Below are 15,037 nucleotides of genomic sequence, written 5' to 3'. Positions count from 1 at the left end.
GTCTTGCCCTGTCATGCACACCACAGCAAGGTGTGCTACTTAACACTTGCAAAAGAGTTAGAAGCTTGGCACTCATAAACCGCTGTGAATTAACAAGCTTGCCATAGTTATGTAGAATTAAACAATAATGAATACAAAATACACAGTTAATGGGGTTATTCTCTTCATAGACTCAAGGACAGGAAAGTGGCAATTGCTGATGCTGTTCTTATGCAATTGCTCTTTTCAGTGGGTTGAGAAAAAGAACGTCCCCCCTCCCACCCCAATGGTAAATAACTCCCTTCTGTTATAAATGGGAGCCAGTGAAAGGATTGAGAGCCTGCCTTCCAAAGGGAGGGACCTGTTTCATTTTGGTGAGATCCCCGAGAGTGATCCCAGAATGAGTGCCAAACCGAAGACCTCAGCTGGAATCATCTGGGCTCCTTTTTCAAAAGGACAGGTAGAGTGTTTCCAATTTTTCTAAAAATGTGCTTGTGTTTAGGGGGTTTTAGACTGGAAATTATGAAGCCACTACTGTCTGTGACCTTTGTTCCTTGTTTCTCTTGGTCTCGTTCTCTTTATTAGAAAGGGGGGCATAAAGAATATCGAGTAAGCTACATGTCTAGCACAGTTTTCCACAGCTCTGGATGAGAAGGCACTTTCACCCATGTCAGTCCCAAAGGCAACACTTAGCTTTGTTTTGTTCTTAGTGCAAATGTTATATTTCAAAAAAGTTCAGTTAAATTCTGTTTGGTTTGAGCAATTGAAGCACAAGAGAACTTTCTCTCTCCCCACACCAGCTTTGCAGACCTCAAAACTCCCTTATTAATATATTGCACACTTGTCATGAACAGAGTCTTCATTCATGGACGAATGCTGCCCTTGTAAATATGAGCAAAAAGTTGGGTTAAACATAATTACACTATAATTGTTAGAAATTTGCAGTCTTTATTTGTGTAATATGGGAGTTCTCCTAATCTTAATGACATCTTGCAGGGGGGAGTTCCGGATATACACCTGCCCGAGCACATTGAATCAGTGCAGTCATGCTTATTTCAATAATTAGTTACGGCCTACACAATGCCTCTGATGTGATTATACTTGCTTCCAGATTACATCCTCCACCATCGTATATGTAATCTGCTTCCAAGAACGATGTTTTCTCCTTTAATTATGAAGATGGTAACTCCTCCCCACACACACACACACACACAGACAGGAGGTTCATGGCAGCGACATAGGAAATAAATACACAAGTAAAGAGAGAATACTGGTATAGAAATATTAGCTCATTAACTTTTGTGATGCAATACTATTCAAAAACAAATACAAAGAATAAAAAGCTGGTTGGAAAATGTTTTTCTGCAGGAAAAAATGTTTTCAGAGGAAAAATTAAAAACTGAAATATTTCAGTTCTGAAATTTTGCCATTTTGTCTCATGTGAGTTGTAAGTCAGATGTATCTTGCTCCTGTTCTCCTCTACAAGTCAGGCTCCCTGGTCAGACTCCATCTCCCATAATGTATCACAGTCTCCCCTCAGTGGGGTTGTAGGGGTGGGAGGGTGAGGCATCATGGGAATCATGTGCCATGGTACATCATGAAAGATGAAGTCCAGCTGGGGGCCTGGCCCACAGATGAGAATAGCAGTATGAGGCACCACAGCAACACTTCACAAGTGAAATGTCTTGGTATTCAGTTTTTGGGGGGGGGGGGGGGGGGGGAAGGGGGAAGCAGATAATTTTAACAAATAAATTGTTTAGTCTAAAATGCAATTTTCCATTGAAAGTCAGGTTTGATGGAAATTTTCAATCAGCCCTAGTCTGTTTAGAAATTCCTACCTCGATCAGCTTTAAGCATTCCAGTGGCAAAGCAGACCACTGTCTAGGTGGTCTTCCTATATAAACAGTATGACTATATGACTAAACAGTGTTATATAGAAAACTAAATTTAAGTCACCTTATTTTCCGGGGTGCTGCCCCTCCAGCTAAAAATCAATGGCAGTTGTAGGTGTTCAACACTTTTAAAAATTAGGTCCTCTTTTGTAAGGCTTTCCTTCAGATAAACTTACTGCATCACCCCCAAGCTGAGCTTTTTCTTAGGAAAAACCCTGCCCTCTTCAGCCTGCTGTAAGGCTGGTTCTTCAAAGCTGTAAGGGCATGGTCTTCACTCCCTTTTTATTCAGCTAGCAGCATTACCCTGTGCTGTAGCCCAGTTCAGCTTTGTCTCAGAAACAAAAGTACACACGCTGGAAAAGAAACAGATTCTCTTTCCAGCCTGGCATGTGCTTGCTCCTGTTACCAGCACACTCTCTTTCTACACTCTTGTGACGGATTCGATCACAGAAACCCCCTTGGGAACTGCCAACTGATGTGCCCCTGCTTTCCTGACCTGGCAGCTTGGGACTTCAGTGCCCTGCCTGGTTCGAGCCAGACCCGCTAGCCCAGGGGTTCTCAAACTGGGGGTTGGGACCCCTCAGGGGGTCACGAGATTATTACATGGGGGGTCGCGAGCTGTCAGCCTCCACCCCAAACCCCGCTTTGCCTCCAGCATTTATAATGGTGTTAAGCATTTAAAAATGTGTTTTTAATTTATAAGGGGGGGTCGCATTCAGAGGCTTGCTGTGTGAAAGGGGTCACCAGTACAAAAGTTTGAGAACCACTGCACTAGCCTGCTGCAAACTCAGACCCAGGTCTGAACCACGTCCCCTAACAGCTGTAGGCTTAATTGAAAGCAGCTTAAAAAGTGTTCCTGTCTTTAACACTCAGATGCTCAACTACCAATGGGGTCCAAACCCCAAATAAATCCATTTTACCCTGTATAAAGCTTATACAGAGTAAACTCATAACTTGTTCGCCCTCTATAACACTGATAGAGAGATATGCACAGCTGTTTGCCCCCCCTCCCCCCAGGTATTAATACATACTCTGGGTTAATTAATAAGTAAAACGTGATTTTATTAAATACAGAAAGTAGGATTTAAGTGGTTCCAAGTAGTAACAAAGTGAATTACCAAGTAAAATAAAATAGAACACGCAAGTCTATGTCTAATACAGTAAGAAGACTGAATACAGATAAAACCTCACCCTCAGAGGAGTTCCAGTAAGCTTCATTTTACAGACTAATTTCCTTCTAGTCTGGGTCCAGCAATCACTCCCACCCCCTGTAGTTACTGTCCTTTGTTCCAGTTTCTTTCAGGTATCTTGGGGGTGGAGAAGCTATGTCTTGAGCCAGCTGAAGACATAACGGAGGGGTCTCCCCAGGGTTTAAATAGACTTTCTCTTGTGAGTGGACACCCCTCCCTCCTCCTGTGTAGAATCCCAGCTACAAGATGGAGTTTTGGAGTCACATGGGCAAGTCACATGCCTATGCATGACTCAGAACTTACAGGTAGCAGCCATGGTTCACATGCTACTTTGAACGTCCTCAAGTAGACTTATGTGGATTGGAGCCTTCCAAGATTCATTGTTCGTTAAGTGTTTCTTGATTGGGAACTTAACTTGCACATTCCTTTCTCAAGAAGCTGACCAAATGCTTTACTAAGGCTACTTAGAAATGAAGCAACTACACAGCCAATATTCATAACTTTGAACACAAAAATGACACATGCATACAAATAGGATGAATAGATTCAGTAGACCATAACCTTTACAGAGATATGTTACATGGCATATGTAGCATAAAACATATTCCTGTTATGTCATATATATACATTCAAAAGCATATTTCCATAAAGCCTTATGGGGTGCACCGTCACAGCTCTCCATTTCCAAACTGTAAAGTGCACCTGAGGGTGAGGGCATGACTTGTAGTTAGATGTGGAGACTATCATTCCCCTCCTACATGCACTAATTCAGTGGTTCTCAAACTATTGTACTGGTGACCCCTTTCACATAGCAAGCTTCTGAGTGCGACCCCCCTTATAAATTAAACACACTTGTTTATATATTTAACACCATTATAAATGTTGGAGGCAAAGCGGTGTTTGGGGTGGAGGCTGACAGCTCGCGACCCCCCATGTAATCACCTCGCGACCCCCTGAGGGGTCCCGACTCCCAGTTTGAGAACCTCTGCACTAATTAAAGTAACATGCCCATTTATTCTTTTTGAGAGTTATTCCATTTCTGCAATCCATTCCTTAGAAAAACTTACCCCAAGTATCACAAAAAATTATAATGTCTAGACTGATACAAACATGTAATACATAATGTTCTGCTTTGGCTGGGCTGCTTGTACTCTGAGGGTGTTAGCTGGACTTGCTTTTCTTTCTCCCTTCTCTTAATTAACCTACAATATTGTGATGTGTAAACAGTTGCAGCCTCTGGGATCCCAAGTCCCAGAATGAATGTGTATAATGTAGGGCCAGATTTTCAAAAGAGCTCAGCCTCCAATGTTCCAAGTTCTTTTGAAGATCTGGCTCCAGCAGTGGGAGCTGATCACTTTCAGATATGATCATATCTCAAAAACACACCAAAAATCCCCAATAACAAGCAAGGAATTTAAAGTGTGCGTGGAGTGGAATCTGTTAAGCAACATTGAGAATAAAATTCCTAACCTTTGCACGTATGAATATCTCAGTTATATACTGCAACAGCCCTGTGTATGCTCCGCCCCTTTGAAAATCAGATAGGATTCAACATTTGTAAGTTATATACACCCTCTTGTTTCTGAGCATAAGTGAAGCCACTAACTGATGCGGTTAAAAAGAAACTTACTCTGTGGGGGCAAGTTATTTCATATTTGCCTATTTTAGGATCTTCCACCTTCAAAGGGGAAAAATTACATTTCTCTTCTAGCCCAGTTAGGTGGTACCAATCAATCATAGAATATCAGGGTTGGAAGAGACCTCAGGAGGTCATCTAGTCCAACCCACTGCTCAAAGCAGGACCAATCCCCAGACAAGTTTTTGCCCCAGATCCCTAAATGGCCCCCTCAAGGATTGAGCTCATAACCCTGGGTTTATCAGGCCAATGCTCAAACCACTGAGCTATCCCTGGAGACAGGATATGGGAGTAGATGGAACACTGGTCTGATTCAGCATGGCTGTTTCTCTTATGACATAATTTACTGGTATTAGAATCTAGCTACTTCATTTTAAATGTGTTTGTTTCAAAAACTCATTTTGGTGTTAGATAAAGCATCTCTTTCCACTGTGAAATAGTTTGTAGTAGAAAGATAAGAACAGACAGGAATAAACAATGACAACTTTGTTTTGTATTTCTGGCACTGGACTGGTACTCAGGAGACCTGGGTTCAGGTCATGCTCTGCCACAGACTTCCTAAGTAACCTGGGCAAGTCATTTAATCTTTCTGAGCCTCAGTTCCTTATCTGTAACATGACAATACTTCTTTTCTCCCACTTTTTGTTCTATTTAGATTGTAAACTCTTGAGGGCAAAGACTGGGTCTTACTATATTCAGGGTGTTGTGACGATAAGCACATTAAAGATTGTGAGGTGCTCAGATACTTCAGTAATGTGGACAATATAAGTAACTACTCTTAGCTGGGGCTTGTAGGTGCTACTGTAACTAAAATAATATATTTCATTAAGGTTACCTGGACTTCTCCATTGAATCCAGCTGTCTCCTGGCAATAATTCGCATCCTAGTTGGCATGTTCTGTTCTCATTTTCCACTGCCAACAACTGAGTGCTGCAAGTCTTGCTCATACAAGTAATTCTCATTCGCACACATGGTTTCATTGAAGTCAAGGGGATGGCTCTGATAAGTAGAGCTCATAAACATGAGTGGAGCCTTGCATGATGATGCCCTGAATCTGGAGTGTCAAACTTCCAACTTATTTCTATAATAAAGAACTGAGAGGTGTTAGCCGCGAAGTGCTACAGAAAGGACATTGCTGAATCCAGGCACACGGGAGCTATTTAAATCTGCCTGTTTTGTGCCTTTGAGGCCTCCAGCAGTCTCTCCTCCCTCGTGCAGCTGTGCTGTGTACTTCAAAGAAAGCTGGGCTGCTTTAAAACCTAGCTTGTACTTAAAGCACTACTTCGGGACCAGTCCGTCAGTTCCCATTTCAACTTCTTAATTAAAAGTCAAACTGTAAAGCAGCCCAGCCACAGCTCGGTGCTGGAGCTTGGCTTGAAGAGAAATGTAATTCTCCCCTCTGAAGCTGGGTTACTTCAGAGGGACCAGGAGAGAAACTTCAAAGGCTGCTGCGTCCCTCATCCGGTCCAGCTGCCAAGTTTCCCAAGCAGCCGGCCTCTGACAAACCTTTATCTATAGATCTGAAAAGGAGCCAATTTACCTTTAAAACAACTCAACTCCCATTAACGTCAGTGTGAGCTACACATGTATCGGGAAGATAGACTGGACGCAATACAGCAGCTGCTCTCTATGGCAAAATGAGTTCATTTCCAGTCTCAGAGCTGGCTAATAATTATTTTAAATGATAAAGAAAATGATCATCTCCTTTTCAATGTAATAGGCAATAGAAGAAACCCGTTACCCTTACAAAGGATATAAATGCTCTTGTGAACCTTGTAGTGAATGTTTGTTCTCTATTGTTAACATTCCCTACATCCAGAATCGTTCTTTTTCTTGCATGTAAACTACCGCTTAAGTCGATGAAAGTTACGTCGCTCAGGGGTGTAAACCCCTCTCCCGCGAGTGACGTAACTTACATCGACTTAACGTGGTGTCTACACCGTGCTATGTTGGCGGGATACGCTCTCCCATTGACATAACTTCTGCCTCTTGTTCAAGTGGATTAATTATGTCCATGGGAGAGCGCTCACCTATCTTATCACATCCTCATCAGACCCGCTAAATCAACGCTGCTACATCGATCGCAGCAGCGCCGATGTAGCATGCTATGAAGACAAGCCCTTAGATAGAAGCTTTCAGTAATTTCATATAGAACAAAACAGATACAAGAGGACAATGATTTTTGCTTTCAGTTGTTTGAAATGACCAGAGGTCATGCTTGAGAATTCCTAGGCCAGGTTGGATGTGAAAAGGATCAATTTTGTTAGCTGATAGAACTGTTCAAACACAGAGAATGGCTAATGTTCCATTACCTGAAAAATTAGAAAAAAGGGCGATTTTTTTCTTCTTTCAAAATAGATTTTGCTTGATGCTTGTAAACTACTTTTCAAGGGCCTGGGCTCCCTTAAGGTGCAGTTATGTGCACCCATGGATCTATTACAGCAATTTATTTTCTGTGCCCTATTTCAACTACAGCCCCAATCCTACAACTGGGTACGTGTGGGGGACCCATGCAGAGCCTGATTCATTTCAACATGGATCAGTTTGTAGGATAGGAACCCAGATTTCTTTCCTGGGTAGATTTTTGCCTCCTGTACTTACATCAGAACAGAATAGGTGCTATACTTGTTTTTCTTCCAATCAAATTATTTTAGAGCAGCACATTTGCACATAATGTGTTGTTTAATGTAAATTCTGCTCTAAAACAGGTTTTTCTATAACATGATTGCTCAGGTACATGATCTGCCTGACTTCTTATATTTCTTATTAATAGGCACGGGAAGGAACGGAAGAAGGGCCGGCAGTGGTGAAGGAAGCTGGCCTGATTGATAAACTAACAGCCCAAGGTATTTTTCAAAGGGAAACCACAAATTTAAATACAATTAACATTATCCATTATAAACAGACCAACAAGTACGCAAGCAATGCTCTGGTATCTTTAATGAAAAAAAATGACTGAAACGTTTAAATAAAACCAAAACACTATGTTTGAAAATTTGCAGAAAATTGCAAAGTGCCTAAAAATCACAGAAGCTGTACAAGTTTTGTGCTCACAATTTTTTGTCACCCGAGAGGATTCCTTAAGTGTTTTGAGACACTTACCTTCTCCGTGCAAATTGACCCAGAAGCCCCCATTCACCCTGCCCCTCCCCTTGGCCAGCAAAAGCGTGTACTTATTTTAGATTTCTGGTGATGTCATCTTAGCAGATCCTCACTTCGTAAGTCCAAAAGTAGATTTCCCCCCCAGTCGCTTACTGTGTAACTTTATATTTCGTGAAGTCTAGCCAAAGGAGGGCTAACTATATATCAAGCCTGGCCTTTCAAATGTATGTGAATGAAAAAAGCAGGCTTAGCTGAAAATATGTTTCCCATCCCCACCCCTCCAAGCTCAAAACCACTGGAGAGATGTTCTTCAAACGTTTCTGGAGTGGAGGGAAGCTTCCTATGTCACAGCCCCAGTGGTGCCTGGGAGGCTTAGAACTGTGCAGAAGTAGCAGAACCCAACATTCGTTTGGCGTTGAATGAGCTACTGCCTCCTCATCTGACAGAGCGCTGCCTTGTACTTGTACACTGCTGCCTACCTGGTACTTATATGGCCCCCCTTGCCATAGTATCTGAGTGCTCTACATTATTGGATGTATTTATTCTCACAGCACCCGGGAAGTAGAGAAGTGCTATTAGCCCCATTTTTCAGCAGGGGAACTCAGGCACAGACCAACGAAGTCACTTGCCTAAGGTTACACGGGCAGCCTGCAGCAGAGCAGGGAATTGAACCAGGGACTCTCAAATCTAGGACAACACCGTAACCAGTGCACCATTACTAATTATTATTATTATTGGTATTCCTGCAGCACCTTGGAGGACCAGGACTCCATTGAGCTAAGTGCTGTACAACCACAGAACAAAACACCAATTGCTGCCCCCAAGAGCTCCCTTCCCTCTAAGGTAGCGGCTAGCTCCTTCCTCACCTGCCCTTGTTGACCATCTCTTAGCTACTCAGGAGGGTGAAAGTTTGCTCTCCTACACATAGGCCTCTGGAAGCCATGCTAGTAATAGCAGCATAAGCGCCAGCCTCAGGATTTTCAGAATGGTAATGTAGGCAAATGGGTGAGTTGGGTTAGAAGCTGCTCAATAAGGAGCTAAAGAAGAAAAGCAGAGTTATAGATTAAGATGCAAACAAAAACACACATCCAAACATAAAATAGGTTTACAAATTACACGTGATTTACCCCATATTACCTGCTACACAATAATGTTCAATTGTTTTGAACAGGAAATTTTAAATGAAAAATGTACTTCCTTGTGACCTTTAACTTTTTCCTTCCACTGTGCTAATCACAGGGTGTGATGTTAAAGATTATGGCGCCTTGCAGTTTGATGACATTCCCAATGACAGACCATGTCATAATGCAAAAAATCCCAGAAGTGTTGGGAGAGCAAACGAGAAGCTAGCCAGCGTTGTGGCAGAAGTGAAGAAGAGTGGAAGAACCTGTTTGGTAGTTGGCGGGGATCACAGGTCCTTTGTTATACTTGTCTGTATAAAAGCATGAATGGCTTTCAGAGCTGCACAAACGACGCAAATGAAGAGCCAGTTCATTTTTAGCTAAGTCCTTTCAGTTCAGTTTCAAGACTAGCAGTTGTCTGTTAAATCTGATCAAAAGCCTTACCCCATTCCAACACCCCTTTAAAGAGCTTGGTAGAAAAAATAATCAGCCATTCAAACAAGCCAAGGCAGTTTCCTACACAGCAGTGTTTGCATTTAAAAAAATGTATGAGGAACCCTCATTCCAGCAGAGGTTAACCTTGGAGTTTTATGTAGATTTGGGTCCCTAATTTAACGCAGTGCAAATAGTTCCAGTAAGGGAGGGGTGGGTAGTTAATGTGGCTGTTCACCAAAGCGCTGATCCAGCAAAGCACTCAAGCATGAGCGTAGCTTTAAAGAATGTAAATAGTGTTGGGATTCCCTTGGAGATCTCGCTTCATTCAGCTTCCCAAGAACTCAGTTCGACTCTAGATTTCGTCACTCAGGTATCGTAATTTGGCATACAGCAATGCTACGCTGAGTTGATCAGGGAACTTCACAGCTCCAAAGTTATACAGAAACTATTTCTCTTTGTACACATTCACACAATTCATTACATTTACTAGACACTGCATCACACACTTTAGGATCAGATTGGTTAATCTGTAGGAACCGATCCCAGTACCGCATGCTCTATCCACGTGCTGTCCATTTTAGACTTCCTCTTTACCTCATTCTCTACACTCCTAATTTACTTTGTCCCTTGTTATCTAGTAGTTCCCTGGGTGTTCTCCCTCTCATCTTAGCTAGCTCACTCATTGTCTTTTTAGCCTTCTGACCTATCTACTTATCTTATTTAGCACAAAAGTCCTGTTTTCAGCCTGATGATTCATTTACCTCCCTAATCCTATCTTCCAAAGAATGAGGCCTCCACACAGGTGTTAATTACTTCAGGCCAGGTCTCAACAACAAAGAGTCTCATTCACTTCATTGGGACTATTCAAACTGTGTGCATCTTTAAGCACTTGAGTCCTCCCAGCAAAGTGAAGGGGATAACTGACGTTCTACACATGCGTGAGTGCTTTGCTGGATCAGGGCCCAAATTACCATTCTGGACCAGGGCATCTGTGCAGTATGTGAACTCGCTAGCCATTCTCCTGCCAATGTTCCAGCGTTTTGCCCTGTGCTTCTGTGAGAGTGCTGACCCCAAGCTCAACTCCATAGTACACAGGAAGCCACACCCTTTCCTTTTCCAGCCTCTCTCTTCCTGGCTTCTCCCCACCCAGAAGAAATATAGCATTTCCAGTGCATGAGGAGCCTTCCTTGGCTGCACAGTGGGCTGCAGATTTTCATCCTCAGAGAATGTTTTGCAACAACAAATGCTTTTACAATAAGTTTAGCATGGTGATGTGAGAAGGAACATATGTTGTGTGCTGTGTCATGTAATGCCTGTGTTTACGCACAACTCTCTTCTCTATTCAGCTTGGCAATTGGAAGCATATCTGGCCATGCAAACATTCACCCTGATCTTGGTGTAATTTGGTTTGACGCCCACACTGATATTAACACTCCATTGACATCAGAATCTGGGAACATGCATGGGCAGCCTGTGGCTTTCCTTCTGAAGGAACTGAAGGACAAGGTAATACAATTGCCATCACCTCTTTACATTGCAAGTATCTTGGAAACTTGTCCTAAATAGATGTGGGTTCTGCTCATCCTCTGCTCCCCCAATTACTACTGTAACATTTAGAATTAGTAACGGAACACACCTGCCTATTTCCTCATATTGGGACCCCTTTTCCCCCGTGGATCACCCATGGCGCCTGTGGGCAAGAAGTCTGGCAGTCCCTGCCCTGAACCCTTGGGGTCAGCCAGGAGCTTCAAAGCTCTGCTCCTGGTCCGGAGCCAGGGTAAAGGAGGACCCCCAAGGACCCAGTGTCCTATGGCTCTGATTTGCGGGCAAGGTTTGATTTTCAGCCTGCTCTCAATCCATCCAACCTTTCTACACTCACATTTTGGGTTTTTTAAGAAGTCAAACCTTAATCTCTCCCCTCCTCTCCCCCACTTTGAGGATGAGGCTGTTTGTTGTGGGTGTAACATAGTAAAAATAAAACCTCTTTTGATCCTCTGAGATGCCTGATGTTCCAGGATTCTCGTGGATAACCCCATGCCTGTCTGCTGAAGACATTGTGTATATTGGACTAAGAGATGTGGACAATGCTGAACAGTGAGTCTAGTTCCTCTCTCAGTAGTGCTCATAAGCCACATTTCCCTTGCCTAAATGGATGCGTGGTGTTGCTGCAGACTGCAAAGTAGGTGCCTCCTTGACCAGTGTGAGGCTTAATGTGATGTGATTTGGAAACAACTGGCTAGGCAGCAGTACTGCAGAAAATAATCGGGGGGTGGGGGGGAAGCGGGATAGAATGGATCACAAATTGAATATGAGCCAATAATGTGATGCAGTTGTGGAAGAAGTCGAATATTCCGGGGTATATTAACAGAGTGTTGTATGTAAGACACAGGAGGTAATTGTCCCGCTCTACCTGGCCCTGGTGAACCCTCAGCTGGAGTACTGTGTCCAATTCTGGGCACCACACTTTAGGAAAGATGTGGCTAAATCAGAGTGTGTCCAGAGGAGAGCAACAAAAATGAGAAAAGTGTTAAGAAAACCTGGCCTCCAAGGAAGTGTTAAAAATAAAATGTGTTTATTTAGTCTTGAGAAAAGAAGACTGAGGGGGGATCTGATAATAATCTTCAAATATATTAATGGCTGTTATAAAGAGGATGGTGATCTATTGGTGTCCCTGTCTATTGAAGGTAGGGCAAGAAGCAATGGGCTTAATCTGCAACAAGGGAGATTTAGGTTAGATATTTGGAAAACTTTAAGTATAAAGGATAGTTAAGGACTACAATAGGCTTCCAAGGGAGGTTATAGAGTCCCTGTCTTTGGAGATTTTTAAGAACAGATTAGACAAACACCTACCAGGGATGGTCTAGGTTTACTTGGTCCTGCCTCAGCCCTAGATTTCTATGATTCTATGATGGGAGAAAATAAAGTAGAAAATAGGCCCACCTTCCCCAAAGACAGCCAGCCAATGGACAAAATCTGCAATATATAAATCAAGAATTGCAGGGAGAAGACACTATCTTTAAATATCACCTCACCTCAAAAGGTCATGCTAAATTCACCAGAAGTGATTTCCCTCCCCTCCTCTCATATCGGATTCCTCTGCTCACGTTCATAAGTGAAATGTTGGGGGAAAATCCAGTGCCTATGAAGACTTCCTCCCAAACTGCTCAACCCCTTTTTGCTAACTGAATGAAGCCTGCACCCACAGCTATCAACACATCTTCTTTACCTTTGGCTCTCTCCTCAAACCAGATACCTGCTCCTCTCCTGTGCTGAGGAGTCTCTCCAATTTCTTCAAAGAGAAAAGATGCAATCCAGCAAGAACTCTCACCTTCCTGCCCATCCCCTACCCTGTACATTTCATCTTTTTCACTCCAGTCTGTCTCACAGGTCTGTCTCCTCCTTGTCCTCTAATGCCCAATCCATCCTCTCTACATCATCTCTTAGCTTTCCCTGCTTTTCTTTACCTCCTCTCTTATCCTCACCCACCCATCTGGTTCTTTCATCTTCAGTCATCTGCTTCTCCAGTCAAAAACTACCTTCGATCAACTGCTCCTGCCTGTCCAGCTATTGCTCCCTGTCCCCTCCTCTGTTTGCCTAAACCAGCACGTGTATAAATACATACGTTTTAAATCCAAATTTAAGAACTTAAATATTGATTTGTAGGCATCTAAATGGTGACTTAAGGTATCCAAATTCCAAACTAAATACATATTTCAAATATAACCAATATAGATTAGGTGCCTATATATACGCATAGGTACCCAAGTTCAAAAATTAAGCACTTCAATATAAGCAGAATACTTTACCCCTCTCTCTTACCTTTATAATTCATTCACCTGGTTGATAATTTGTAAGCAGAATTAAAATGTAAAATTTACTTAATATTTGTACTTAGTTCTCAGATGGAAGATAACATTTCAGAGGTCAGTACATTTACAAAATGCTGAAAAAACAATGTACTTTTAGTTGCATTCATAAGCCGTTAATGTGTCTGCCATGTCTCTTTCAGCTGTATTCTGAAATCTCTGGGTATTAAATACTATTCGATGACTGAAATAGATCAACTTGGGATTCGGAAGGTGATGGAAGAAGCACTTTGTTATTTGCTGGCCAAGTAAGTAAAGAAACTATTTCATTTTTTTTTTATACAGGATAAAAATTACACTGCAACCCATGCTCAAAAATGGTCAGGAAATCACCCCAGAATTTTGAGATCCCAGTCAGTCACTGGAGCGCTCCAGGGATGCTGAATAGATACCTGCCAGGAAAGTACAGCAAAATTGTTCTAGGGCAGTGAGAGAAGAGGTCCTCTATATATAATAGGACTATGTGATTGTGTTAAAGTTCAACAGATCTAAGAGAACACGGCACATTTTGCCAAATACTCATGCATATAAATCAAGCCCAATTTATGTACTGACAATCTGAACCCAAAGATCAGAAAAACAAAATTTCTGCCCTGACCGTTACAGGAGACCCACTAAGTACGTTGATCCTATGGTCAAAGATCACTTCAAAACTCTCCTGTATGACGTACATTTAAAACACAGTGGTTCATTTTAATGGTATTTAAATTGGTATCTAATTTTAAAAGTTTGAAGTGAATACTCAAATCCGCCCCACTAGATGCTCACAACTTTGTCCAAGTCTCTCTTTGGCACTAGATGAGTACAATGGAAGTCATCAGGCACTGGTCTAGGCTCCTGGGTAACTCCAGAGGCCTCCAGTGTCTTCATGCCATGTACTTTATGGCAGGGACTCTTTTTGTTGTTTGTACAGTGCCTAGCACTATGGGGGTTTGGTTCATGTCTGGGGCTCCTAGGTGCTACGGTAACACAAGTAATAGGTGCCTCCATACTGGCTCTAGGGTGTTCTTCCCGCCCACAGATCAAACAGAGCTAGGCTGCTAGGGCTTCCCCCATCTGCTGCTACCGTTGGAACTCTCCCCTGCTCAAGCAGGGATTCCTCTCCATCCTTGGGGCCTACAGTCTTACTGAGGGTAGTGAAAGAGGGTAGTAGTAACAGGAAGGAGTGATAGGATTAAATTTAAAAAACAGCACAACTTTAGGCGGAATTCAGGGAAAGCTTCGTTGCAGGGAGATTTTAAGACTAGAACAGTCTCACATCGGGAAATGGTGACAGCATCATCAATTTAGCTCAATTTTGTTCATTTTTCTCTAGTGATATATTCACAAAAATTCACGGCCTGTGACCTGTCCATGACTTTTACTATATACCCCTGACTAAAACTTGGGGAAAGGGGGGGCAGCTCAGGAGGGCAGCCCGGGGGGTGGGAGGGAGGTGTTGCGGCCCTGGGGGGTTCCACAGGTGCTCGCGGGGGGGGTGGAGTTGCGGCCCAGGGAGTGCCGGGGGGGCTGGAGCAGGCTCCCTACCCAGCTCCTGGGAAGCAGTGACCCCAGTTCCTAGCTCCATGTGCTGCCTCCGCTATGCCCCACGTCCCGGTTCTGCAGCTCCCATTTGCTGGGAACCATGGCCAATGGGAGCTGCGGGGGTAGTGCCTGCAGGCAGAGGCAGCACGTGGAGCTAGGAGGGAGAGGAGTTGCTGTTGCCCTTCTGGGGAGCGCCCCACCCCCACCCCAGGTAGGCACCCCAACCCCCAGCCCTGAGCCCCCCTACCAGGGCCGGCTCTAACTTTTTTGCTGCCCCAAGCAGCAAAAAAAA

At 43.2% G+C, this 15,037-nt stretch overlaps 1 protein-coding gene across 1 annotated transcript in view; it reads left to right on the top strand.

Moving 5' to 3' along the window:
- The first annotated feature begins 294 nt into the window (after positions 1 to 294).
- Positions 295 to 15,037, top strand: part of ARG1 (arginase 1) — an 18,739-nt gene continuing 3,996 nt past the window's right edge. The window contains exons 1-6 of the mRNA XM_024208255.2: positions 295 to 439; positions 7,471 to 7,543; positions 9,039 to 9,213; positions 10,702 to 10,861; positions 11,355 to 11,449; positions 13,365 to 13,469. Coding sequence (XP_024064023.1) covers positions 380 to 439; positions 7,471 to 7,543; positions 9,039 to 9,213; positions 10,702 to 10,861; positions 11,355 to 11,449; positions 13,365 to 13,469 — 668 coding nt within the window. The 5' untranslated portion in view covers positions 295 to 379. The remainder of the gene's footprint in view (positions 440 to 7,470; positions 7,544 to 9,038; positions 9,214 to 10,701; positions 10,862 to 11,354; positions 11,450 to 13,364; positions 13,470 to 15,037) is intronic.

This window comes from Terrapene carolina, unplaced genomic scaffold, assembly GCF_002925995.2.
Source record: "Terrapene carolina triunguis isolate 2854851 unplaced genomic scaffold, T_m_triunguis-2.0 Scaffold85, whole genome shotgun sequence".
NCBI classification, from domain to species: Eukaryota; Metazoa; Chordata; order Testudines; family Emydidae; genus Terrapene; species Terrapene triunguis.
The sequence above is the reverse complement of the archived record's forward strand: the minus strand, read 5'-3'. Positions and strand labels throughout refer to the sequence as shown.